The sequence below is a fragment of the Typopeltis vanoorti genome, chromosome 25, assembly GCF_054136105.1.
Source record: "Typopeltis vanoorti isolate ZY-2024b chromosome 25, IOZ_Tvanoo_1.0, whole genome shotgun sequence".
Taxonomy (NCBI): domain Eukaryota; kingdom Metazoa; phylum Arthropoda; class Arachnida; order Uropygi; family Thelyphonidae; genus Typopeltis; species Typopeltis vanoorti.
The window spans coordinates 77,473,102-77,485,715 of record NC_143573.1 but is presented as its reverse complement, the minus strand read 5'-3'; the positions used below and the strand labels follow the sequence as shown (position 1 = coordinate 77,485,715).

Here is a 12,614-nt window from a genome sequence, read left to right as displayed (position 1 = left end):
AATGCCCGTGTAACGGTTATTATCCACTGAATATGTCTCACACTAATAATAAAAAAAAAAAAGTCTGGCAATATAAAACCACAATAGGCTATGGCTGACACGACGAACCTCCGTGCGCTTATCCGGATACACGAATATCACACTGTTCACGCCTGACTGTGGATGAGATCCTCTTGTATTTATCCACCCTATATATATATATATATATATATATATATATATATATATATATATATATATATATTATATATAATATATATAATATATATATATTATATATAATATATATATATATTATATATAATATATAATGATGAGCCTTTTATGTCACGTGTTTTCAAACTCAGGGCTACCCTGAGTGTCGAGTCATCAGAATTTAAGGAGAACCGGCCTACCAGTCCGGAACTCCGGGGTTTGGGCGCCATAGGCGGAAGGGGTGGAACCTCCCTTTTGAGTCTTCAACATTCGAGTCATCAGAATTCAAGGAGAACCGGCCTACCAGTCCGGAACTCGGGGGAGGCGCCGTAAGCGCCAGGGGCGAAGTCCCCCTAGTATAAAAAATAACGAAATATCGAGAACCTTCGAGATGTATCTGGAAGGCATAGACAGCGCACTCGAACGAACTACTGCTTCAGCCATCTACCTGCGCTGTTAGTACTAGTACTTAAGTACCGCTTGGCGCTGGTAGATGGCTGAAGAAGCATGTCTATTTAATATTTATTTTTATAGGATTTTATATAAAGTATCAAATACACAGTATTCCTTGTGAATCTGGAAAGCATCTTACAATTCTAAATACCGCAGTATAGCTTAGTGTCTGCGGATCTCATTGAAATTATTTTTTATTTAATCGCGTTTTAATGTTAAGTAGTTATTTTTTCAAAATGGCCGGCGGGCCACGGCAAAGAGCTCCGCGGGCCATGCGTTGGAGACCCCTGGTCTATAGACTGCTTCATGGAAATTGAAGGAATGATGGAGGCTGAGAAAAGCGTTTTGAAAACACTTGAATAGAAATAACATAAATCAGAAACAGCACGTAAGTTACAGTAACTGTACAGAAACACGGTTTTCGTAAAAGGCCTGACCAATTATAAGTTAAGCGCTCTAGTAATGGCTCTTTTATGAGATTTATCGACCCGTTAAAACGTATTCATCAATACTACCCGTTAATTCCCTTACCAGAACAATAGCACCATATCTAACTATCTATGCACACACACGCACTTTTAAATTAATGAAAAAGGTGTTTTCCTGTTTCCTTTGTTGTTTTCCTTTTTCGAAACAAATGTTCGCTTAGTACGCCACGTTTTCTGAAACGTGCCCATTTCACTATACTTGCATACTACAAATGGCATATTTCGTTCTAACCACCTTCCGGATGAAATTGCAAAAATTAAGCCGTACTACCAAGAAATATAAAGGAAATAATAATTTGAGAAATCGGAAGGCGCCGATTTCACGGATATCGAATTAGATATCGAAATTTTGATTTTCGAATTTTCATATTTCTCATTTTTTTAACAATTATTATTAATATCAATTTTAAGACCATTTTCTCTAATAATACTTTTATGTTTTCACATTCAGATCACGGTGTATATGTATATTGTACTTCATATAACGTTTATTACTTTTCATGAATTTCTTTTTCCATTCTTCTAGTAATTCCATTAAATTTAAGATTTTGATATTATTTGCATAACATCTGTTTCTTTCCCCTACAACACACACACACACACACACACACACACGAATGCCTCTGTTTAATGCCAACCGCTGCGAATTGAGCAACCTCATGTCTCACATTTTAAGATGTTTATTGTTCTAATAGATGATAGTACCGCTTGATCTGTTCAACAATTCACTGTTCCTTCATCTCAGTAGTGGCGAGTAATAGTTTATTATTCTACTTAGCAACTTTCAGAAATATGAACAAGACGACGTCTACAACACATTTGTGTAATGCGTGAGGGAAATCCGCTACTACATATAGCTGCATGAATCTCACATTAAATTCTACGCGCATATGAGCTCAGTTTCCAAAATATCATGCACACCGCATAACTCCTTTAAACTTAATTTCTTGCGGGATTGTTACAGATTCCATTATTCAACTGGAAATTAAGTTTAATGACTTGGTTATTCAAAGACATGGCATGATGTTACTGGAGAACTGCTAATGCACTGTATGGTAAATGTACCACTTATTCACGTTAACGAACTAATTGAATTCGTATAAAATGCATTCATAAATTTTTACCATAATCAGTCGCGGAAGTAAGAAATGGCAAATAGATAAAAACTGACGTCCATTGGAAGAAGGAAATGGTATTATTCATAAAGAAACCTCATTGCTACAACTTTACAGATTGTGTACGTGCACAATGTAAACCCCAAATAATCCAACAAGAGTAACCTTCCACAAGTAAAGAAAGTGTTATATACTGAATGTCTGCTATGATCTCGATGACTGCGATGATTATACCTTTTTGGCCCTAATTATACCTTTCTGACATAAAGGTATTCTCCCTGTGAACATTTTCTCCATTAAGTAGAGAAAATGGTCATTGCTGAATGATCGTAAAACAATGTATTTCAGATATTGGTTAAGCTTTTATCTTCATAGGACATAATCCTTTCAACGCAGATGTATTATTATGCAAATGAAAATTGGCATTTGAAAAAAATAATTATCGATAATTACCTGTAATACAAAACTGATTTTGTGTATTCGGCAGCAATTCGCTATTGCGGAAAAACTTTATGGAATTTTTAGTTTATTTTTTTTTTATCTGGGAGCCACATTGCATTATAAAACTCATATCGTCATTGTCCTTTTTTATAATTCTAGATGACTATCTCAAATATCAACGATCTGTATCGAAACTTATGCCTTGTTCACTCTACGAAAAGCTGTTGATCAATTTGAAAATTGGCAGATTCACTTTATTTCAGAATGATCAGTCAATATATTTCCTCACGTAATTGAAGGATTCTTGTTAGTTCTCAGCTACAAAAAGCTAGATTTCATATCTAGCTCACTGTTATTACACATTATTGTTCCTGAAAAATTAGATCTCTTATGAAAAGTCGCTGGTTTACTTTTATTTAAAAACACAAAATAAATAAAACTTTCGCTAGCTCTAACCAACAGATCTTATTATGAAGGTAACTAGGTACCAAAATTTTAGGTAAACTATTGTAAATTGTTTTGGTATAGATTCTCTATTACCGATAGGTTATATTGGGTTATTTCATATTTTTCAATATTTTGAATCTGTATGTAGGCATCTCCGTGATTATTTTGACGTTAAAGATATTTCTAGCAGCTGGGATGATAATTAAGTATCCATTTGTTAGGCGGCCTTTATTCTTTTGTATGTTAACATTTCTTTTATAGTTCCTTTAAATTGAGTTATACTAACAACTGCTATGCGACACATTTGCTAAAACGTAGAAAATATTTTCATAATGGAAGTATGAAAGTCAGGATAGTTAACCTTTGCTGTATGTCACAGTTTCACTAACAAAGACCTCTTCAAAGAGTGTGTTTTGCTGCCATAATACTATGCATTACAATATGGCTCAAGAAGCTGATGATCCAAAGAACTTGAATACATTCACAGAAATTTACCTTTTTTATAATATGTGCATTATTTGTAGGTTTTGTACGTGTTTGTAGGATTCTATGCGTGAACGTTATAAAACGATTTGATTTCAAATAAAATATATTAAAGTTTACCAGTCAGTTTTCTAGCTGTGTAGTTTTAGTCTTTGATATTTTTCATTATCTTAATTAATGTTTTTTTTTTTTTTATCACTAGGCGTGATGTCATTCCAATAGTCATGGGTGCACGACCCGAAGATTATCAGAGGAGTTCCCCATTCCATTCTTATATCCATGTAGATGATTTCAATTCACCCAAAGAACTGGCTGAGTACTTGGATGTGTTAGATAAGAATGACACTCTATACAATCAGTATTTTGAATGGAAAGGTACAGGAGAATTCATCAACACATATTTCTGGTGTCGGCTGTGTGCCATGTTACACGCTCCTTTGCAGCACAAGAGCTATGAGGACATGCATGCTTGGTGGGCAGGCCAAGGTACATGCACAGGTTCAAAATGGAAAGAGACAGCAATACGCAGCAAGCATAAAAACCATGCGTAAACTAGTTAAGTGTAATTTGTTTACATAGAGCCAAAGGAACTGTTAACTTGGCAAGTAAATATTGTGAGAATACAGTTTCTAACAGGAAGGAAGGATAACTAATTATGCCAGTTATGGACGTTGAGGAAGGTTGTTTTTGTGCTAGTCTCCTTTTTTTTTCTCAAAATGGGGAGGGGGGGGGTAAGTTAGGTGTGGCTGGTTAAGAATGAGCTCAGAAGAATTGTGATAGTTTTTCGCAAAGAGGCAATTTACCTATATTTTTTCCCTTTAATTGATTTTATTATTGTTTGATTTGGGCCGCACAAATGGCTTATCACTCAATCGGCTTTTTTCTTTAACATCTATCGAGTACGATTTTTATAAAACTGATGCCTTAGTCATATCTGAAGAACTACGCTTCAGGGACTACTTGCTGTTAATCTTAAGAATTTTTATAACTGAAAAATTTATAAATATTAATTATATATCGAAGTTTTTCCTCTTTGGCGATTTCCTAATAGTTTTCCATTTCTGATTTCACTTGTTTGAAATACAGTGTTGATAAGTGATCGATGGCTCGCAGATTTTTTTTTTTTTTTTAATTATAAAATACAGTATCTCCTATCGTAAATTCTAGTCATTGTTGGACTATTCATTATTGTAATTTACGCGAAATATATGACAGTAAGGAGAAACTGTTCCAGTATAAGAAGAAGAATGTGTTCGGCATAAATCCATCCAAAGGATTATCCGATTGTTTGAAAAAATGATATAACTGATTATGCAAATTTTTCTACAAAATTAATAACCAGAAATAGGGACATGCGCTTATGTGTTTGTCATTTTTCTCCTTTTGATATTTCCACTCGTTGAATGCAACTTCTTTGGATGAGACGTTGTTAATAGCTAGATTATATAAAATTTCAGTTTTGTTTCTGAATATCTTAGAAACTTCTATTCCTTTTACAGCCAGAACATTTGTTGATTATAGATGCTTAAACAGTTTGAAGAATAGTATTTATTTTTCTGATGTTTCTACGTACTGATTTAAATATAATTCTTCCTGTAGAACATTTGATTTTTTATATCTTTATATTATTATTATTTCGTTGAAATGAGATTTAACGAACGTGAAGTAGTCTCATAAATTTTGGGGTCAGTTTCCGAATAGATTGATTAGTTTATGCTCTCATTATTTCTTGTCATATTTAGGTGTAGAACAAATTCGGGATGACTGCTGATAGTCTTATTCATTGAAAATATTCCATATAATTAACAAAAATTAATACAGAAATGCGTGTTAGATTAAAAAAAAAACAAGCACGCATTTTTAGTTGAATCCGATATTGCTTTGTTTTATTTATTGATATTGGTTATAAGCCTTGGTAGTCAGGACAACTGCCAAGTTTATCTATTCTTCACACTAATACTTTTTTTTTCCTCTGAAGAGCTGCAAGTACTGATCTGACCTATTCAAGTGAGCGATTCCACTGATTAAGTTCAGTCTGATTAAATATTTTAAATTTTGCACATAAATTAGCTTCAACGAATAGCTCTAAAGGTATCTCTAGAATTTGTAAATAGGTACATAGTAGAATACCGAAAAATGATTCTTCCAATTTTCTGCCAGATAAAGATATATAAAATGAGATATATATATAAAATTTCGTATTGGTGTTTAAATTATGTTTAACAAACCTAATATAAATAGGTATAATTTAAAGAACTGTCTAAAGTATACTTATAATTTCCTAAGAAATAGCTTACAATATTTTATAACGTTATAGAATATTAAAAATTTCTCAAATATGTATAACTTATTACATTGTATTAGATTAATATACATCTTTTTTTCATGAACGGCGACTATTTGCCATTGTGCACACTTTATGCGTGACTTTAAAGGGAATAACTTGTTCAAATTTTTTTCCCCCTCACCATTGCTTAACAAAGCATCTCAGCCGCACTACTAAAATCTGCGCACACCTAATTAGAAATACCATTTCCGATTAATAGAATAATGATTTGCATTGATTTTCGTGCGTGTTAGATTGTGCTGAATTTCTAATGATCAGCTGAAGGTATTTATCAAATTGACCATTATTTTCATGTGGATGTTTAGATGTGATCGTCTCAGTTAAACGCACTTATGCATAAATTTATTAATGCTCTTTAATTATACTGACTGCAGTTAGCAGTAGTTATTGTCAGTTTCTTGCCCACAGAACTTTAGTATCACCCTTGCTATTTCCATTTCTCTTTGATTTCTTATGCTCAATCAGTTCTTGTTAATCAAGTGTAAAGAACTTGAGTGACTTAATTGCTTTTGTGCACAAGTTCAACACTCTAAATTTAGCTACGAATTGAAGGTTTTTCTTTCTTTCTGTTGATTAATATCACCCTAACTAATTTGGCTGAAAGTTTCCCAGAACTTTCTTCAACGTGTCATTTTTCACGTTAAAAACCGTCTCGCAGCATATTGGCAATAAAATCTGTCATCCTTAAGTACCTCAATGCGGCATTCAGAAATATGAAAATTTAAACTTGAATTGCGCGTCTAATAATCATTCCAAATTTTCTTTAAATTAGACGTTGATCATTCTCTTCAACTATCTAGATGATAGATTTTTCTGTCCGCTTGTATAGCCAATGTCTTTCTCTTCATTGCAACCGACTGATTCGAATCCCACTGAGCGCGGTTGTTTGCAAATGACGTGAGATGATGCTTTTCATCGTCCATCTTGCATGGATTTGTAAAGTCCACGTCGATTGGTCTAGAGCAGGATTCCCAGATTATCTAACCATTAGCCCTGTTCACGGTATTGGTCTAACTGTATTTGCAAACCTTTTTTTGTGGATAACCGTTATTTATAATGTATAGAACATGTCAGCATCTTTATATTTTTCCTTTGCAGTACATTCAGTAAAAAATCATCATTCGAAAAAAACTTAGAGCAGAAAAGTCATTGGGATGTTCAATAAACCTTATCCATGTTTTTCAGTGGATGAAGTCGCAGAATATGCTAATTTATATGCATCTTCAAAATATCTGTAACACAGAGATTTAGAGAATGTTTGCTACTATAGATATTATTTCGATTTTCTTCATTTGAAAATTATACAAAACGCAGCTGTTCATTTTGGTTTTAATTACTGCTTGCGGTTTCGTATATCAAAAATTAAAGTCACACATCGGTAAATCCTGTGCTTCTGGAATACTCGCATTGGAGAAATTTTGAACCCGCGCTCTTGAGACTCAGCACCGACATTATCTAAAGATGTTTCTCTAAATATCAGTTATTTAGAGAGGTAACATTCCAATATAAGTTTGTATACGAACAGCCTTCATGTCGAGCTTCTATGGCGGTATACTAATGGAATCTTGTATTTGCGCTGATGTTTTATTGTATTCATTTAAAATGCGGCATATAATTATCAGTGTGCAGCACATGCTTTCGGTGATCGTATTCGCTTAGATTATTTTTCCGTCCCGTAATTTATATAAACCATATTGAGTTATTAAATTCTAATTTTCCGTACTGAAATGTGAAACCTGAAAATTCTGGATTTACTTTTATTTCGTTGCTGGTTGTCTGATTATTTAAAGAGCAGAACGACAGTTTGCCGGTATGTATTTTGTAAATATTAGTGATTGGTAATTTATTAACACTGCTCCAATTATTCATGTACAGAAATTATTTATTTCCGTGGGTAAATAAACTGATTTCTGTAATCAGTTTAAAAGTTTGACCTGGATGTTTTCATCTACATATATTAGTTCTGTATAAATGGTATTCTCTGATAATTCTTTCATTTTCGAACATTATATATTTTGTTTCATTTACTGGTCTTTGAAAGCTGTCCATCATTAAACGATGGCTATATTTTTGCTTTGCCATGATGCAATGCTTCCGAAGTTCTTTTCATTTTATGTAAATCTTGAAGGGACATGGTCGAAATAATTCCTTTATTTGTAAGGCAATTCAGTGTTTTGTTTTGTAAAATACGTTTTCCATGTTAAATTGTGTCAGATGAATTGTGCCATTTTTGTATCTCATCCATTTTAACCTCCCGATTCATTCAGACCCAGTCTACATTGTGACTGTCCAATCAGTCTGATTCAGAGCACTTAGCAACAGCCATTTCTGTTGCTCAGTGCCTAACACTTTCAATAAATTGGATACTTTTTGCATGAGCAATTTTGCGCTCTTATAGAAATGATGAAATTAAGTATGGCTATAAAATTTCACGTTCCAATTAGATTTTTATTTCTGTTAAGATATTATTAAAGCATGCTTTATAATAATTTTAAATCCTCCATCATTCTGCTTCTTGATGCTCACTTTCTTCAAATGCTTCCTGTTGTATATTTCGCAATGCAGTTGATGTGAATTCTTCCTCTCATTTCTGCATCGTAATATTCGGATAAGTAGGAAGAATTTCTGGACGCTCTAACACCCAGAAATTCATCAGCACACGTTATTAGTGTTTCATTGATTTGCACTGATTTTTTTTTTTATTTGGTTTCAGAAATAAACACGTTTAGTTCTGTGTGGGTATATATTGGCCTGTCTATCGATAATGGGGAATCCGTAATGTGTACTCATTTATTTTTTTCATTTGATATTCATGAGAGTAACTCCATCAAAGACATGCTTCAAACAAATTCATTAATTACATTGGGGAACAGAGGAGACGGAGATAGCTAAATCAACACCCCAAATTTAATTCGCACGTGTCGAATTTAATTGACACTGTGTGAAAGAGAAAGTGAATAACAAGACAGTTGGACTTTCCACTTCTGAGTGTCAGCGAAATTTAATTTACTGAACTGGACAGCTTCTAATTTGCTAAGAAAACTAGTTGGCTTTCTCTGTCACGTATTTGATGTATAGTTTTCTCTTAGCCATTGCTTTTACATTGTAATAATGAAAATTGCGAATATTCTCGGAGTTTCATAGTTGAACTTACTGAATTTTTTCCAATTCAATTGATTCGTGTTTTGTAAAGTTAATACATTGTTAATTTTAGCTTTTCATAACAATATAAAAATATTCCATAAAAACATTCCATCATTATTTTTTTAATATGGAATTAATTCGATTTTATCATGTTTGTTGGATTATTAAAAACAAAGCGAATCATATTTTGTTCTATATATTTAAATATGTTATTTCAGTGAACTTATAATTTAAGAAATTAAAAAAAATTGTTCTGATCCAATCAGATTTTTCTATCACTAGGTGCGATTTATGGACAATCGTTGCTCTCCACCACTCGATAGAGAGAGTTGTATTTGTGCGAGTGAAATGAATGTATGTGATTGTTCCGGGATAGTTAGAGGGAGGTTCGTAGTTCGCTGTATAAATCGAAGTTGAGGGCATTATTATTTTTTTGAATGTTTGCGTCATATTCTCACAGTAAAACTTAGTATGGAGAAATAAGCAATTCCTCGAACAGTTTAATGATGCTCTTTCAATATTACGTAAGCAGATAATGTTAGAGGACTTCAGTTTCTTTTCTATAAAGAAAGACAAAAATTTCTTAATCTATTATAGATTATAGTTGTGTTAAGTCAAATTCAATAATTCCTTAGGAAAATAAGATGCAGTGACTTAAAGTTTCTTGACCGAATGAGTTTCTTTGAAATTCTAAAAAAAAATTGATAACATCTCAAATGTGTTATATTTTTCATGAAATTTTTTAAATAAGCTGTCGTTTAAATGGTTTCCGAAGGTTTAAAATATTATCAAATAATGTTTGATATTTGCCTAACTAAACAAGTTTGATGTGTTGAGTTTAATACGATTACTGTGTTTAACAATTTGTTTTGAAGAAGTTTTTAACTGAAGCAAAATATTCTCATTCTAGTCTTATTTACTAAAAAATGCTGGTGGACCGTTTATTGTCATAGTTAGCAATTGAATAATAGCGAGAGGATACGAATACCTTTTCAGATGCTGTTTCGAAAGAGTAAATACTTTACACATTCCTCAAAGTCTTTCATGTGTTGAAAGAAAAGGAGAATTCTTTCAAATGTACTCATTTAGATGCATTCCACCACTAGTCATTTCATGAAACATTTCATATAGAATACAGCTGTTTATAAGTGCTCAAAGCTAATATTCTGATGGTTTGGGAGAGGTAAAGAGAACTGGCTTCCTATAAAGTAGCACTTTGATATTATAAATAAGAATGTAATTTCTTATTCTATTGCACAGGGTATTTCCTTCTGATACTTGGATATTCAGTGCACAAATACCATCTATTATATGGTTGAAAATTAAAATATTTAATTTATACTATTTTCAAATTTATCATGAGTTGCTCTGCACACAAATGCTTCCTTAATTGGATACACTCTCACAAAATGAACAAACCAGTCGGTGAATGTAGCAGACATTCTTGACAGCATTAGCAACTAACCGCAACACAACCAAACTGATATTCATCCTCTTTCCTTGTATGTTTGAATGTTTCTGCATTCATTTTTACTGCGACTTATCTACTCGCAGTACACTTCTACAATCGTTGATGAGAACAAAGGAATGTAAACGACATCCTAAGATAATTTCCACTGAAATTATTTTTGGCAATTTCTCATTCGGGAACTTTCTACTGAGGCTTCTGGAAGTGCGATTGGGAACTCTTATCACCAAACGACATTCGCTATCCCCAGAAGCTGTGACAATCGTCCTTACTGCAAATCAAAACAAATTAAGCCGAGAACATTTATTTCTTCAGATAAAGGAAAATGATCGTTGACATCTTTTTACTGTAATCGGTTCAAGGCTATTTATTTTTGAATATTTATGGCTAACTACTTCGAAATAAAATTTGAAATCGGTTTCATTTGAAATTGAAAGATCACCACTTGTTTATGGTTGTGATCTGTTGTAACACAACAGAATAGACACGGTTGTGAATGTTAATAGTAAGGGGGGGGATTCTGGTGGGGTCAAAAGACGCTTTTCTTATCCACAAATTCTTTACCACTTGTTTTGGCTTTCTTTATTTTTGCAATACCTCGTAAACTATTCGCTCATGTTTCTATGCTCATCATAGAAACAAATTTTAAAATACCCTCCATACAGGAAACTTGTTTCTAGGTATACATAAATATACAGAAATCTAAGGTTTATTTTTTTTTAATTGAAAAGCAAAAAAAAAACTTCAAACATTCTAAGGCTTTCCTGGCCTAATAAGCAGGGTAATAGTCTTTCACTTGGTGGTGGAATGCCTTTATCACCTAAAGCTGGGCTAACGTTTGAATTCATTGTTAAAAATTATTCTTATGCACGGCGATAGTTCGAAGACCGAGACCTCAGTGAAGGAAGATTATCACGATTTTGTATTGTCAAGTATTTTGCAGCCAATTAGCATTTTAATGTCCTCCATGAATAATCGAAGTCTGATTTCCAATCGCTGGTTTCAGTTTCGAACAGAGATATACTGCATATTATACTAACTTCATTTACTTATCCACTGGTCAGTTACAAAACCAGAATCATTGTAATACTTCTAGTCAGAACTGTCTTCCGTTAACGTTGCCAGAACAAGTAATAAGGGAGGCGTGAAAAACGCCCTCCTTATTCGCTGCTATGTCAGTCAGTTGGAATGAAACAAATAGGATTTACTTCAGTTTCCTTCCCGACTCTCTCTCTCCCAACACGGAACATTAGCGGGGCAAAGTTTGAAAATGATTTAAAACTGAAAATCATAGCGACTTGAAATCCATTCTATAGTTTGGTAGGCACTTCATATGCACTTAGATAGCAAGAGGTTTTACGAAGTGATGTATGTTTGTGCTTTGTCACAACACTGATTCAAGGTTGTGATTTTTTTTTTCTTTTTCCGGAGGCCTCAAAATTAATTGTTACGAAATACATTCCATAGGCCTTAAATGAATCCTTGTTTTTGTTAGATATGTGTGTATGCGCGCGCATATGTTTTGTGTGTATGTATAGGCCTATACATGTACAGAGAAGAATGTAAAAATATATTCTGTATGTATGTCTTATCTTGTGGGTGTCGGGTATTGGGTATATACTATATTTTTGTTTGGATTTTCAGAAAAGCTATGTGAAGGCAGTATGAAAAATAAACTTGTGTTGTTGAAAATAATTGTAGTGTGTATTCTCTAAAAAAAAAAAAAAAAAAAAAAAAAAAGTAAGCACTCACATAAACATTTGAATACACAGATACAAAAATACACTTGAATGCACTGCTTAAGCATTGTTACTTAATGTTTCTTGTTTATAATACTTTTCTTTATAATATTTATATATCCAGGTAGACAGTAAGTATTCGGATATCTCTATTATTTTATTTATTCAGCAGGACTAATGAGAAATCCCAGTTTTTAAATGTTCAAAAGGTTTTAGCCGATATCCGAAGAACGGCTCAGTGAATCTGCAGTGTTTTTAATGTGATATGTAGTGAGCATCAAACTGTGAATAGCT

General features: G+C 33.0%; 1 protein-coding gene across 7 annotated transcripts in view; it reads left to right on the top strand.

Annotated features, from left to right (window-relative positions):
* The window catches only part of FucTA (glycoprotein 3-alpha-L-fucosyltransferase A), a 301,606-nt gene extending 289,336 nt beyond the window's left edge, over positions 1-12,270 (top strand). For all 7 annotated transcript variants that reach the window (XM_090414646.1, XM_090414642.1, XM_090414644.1 and 4 more), the window contains one exon: positions 3,825-12,270. In XM_090414646.1, coding sequence (XP_090270772.1) covers positions 3,825-4,173 — 349 coding nt within the window. In that variant the 3' untranslated portion in view covers positions 4,174-12,270. The remainder of the gene's footprint in view (positions 1-3,824) is intronic.
* Positions 12,271-12,614: the final 344 nt, after the last annotated feature.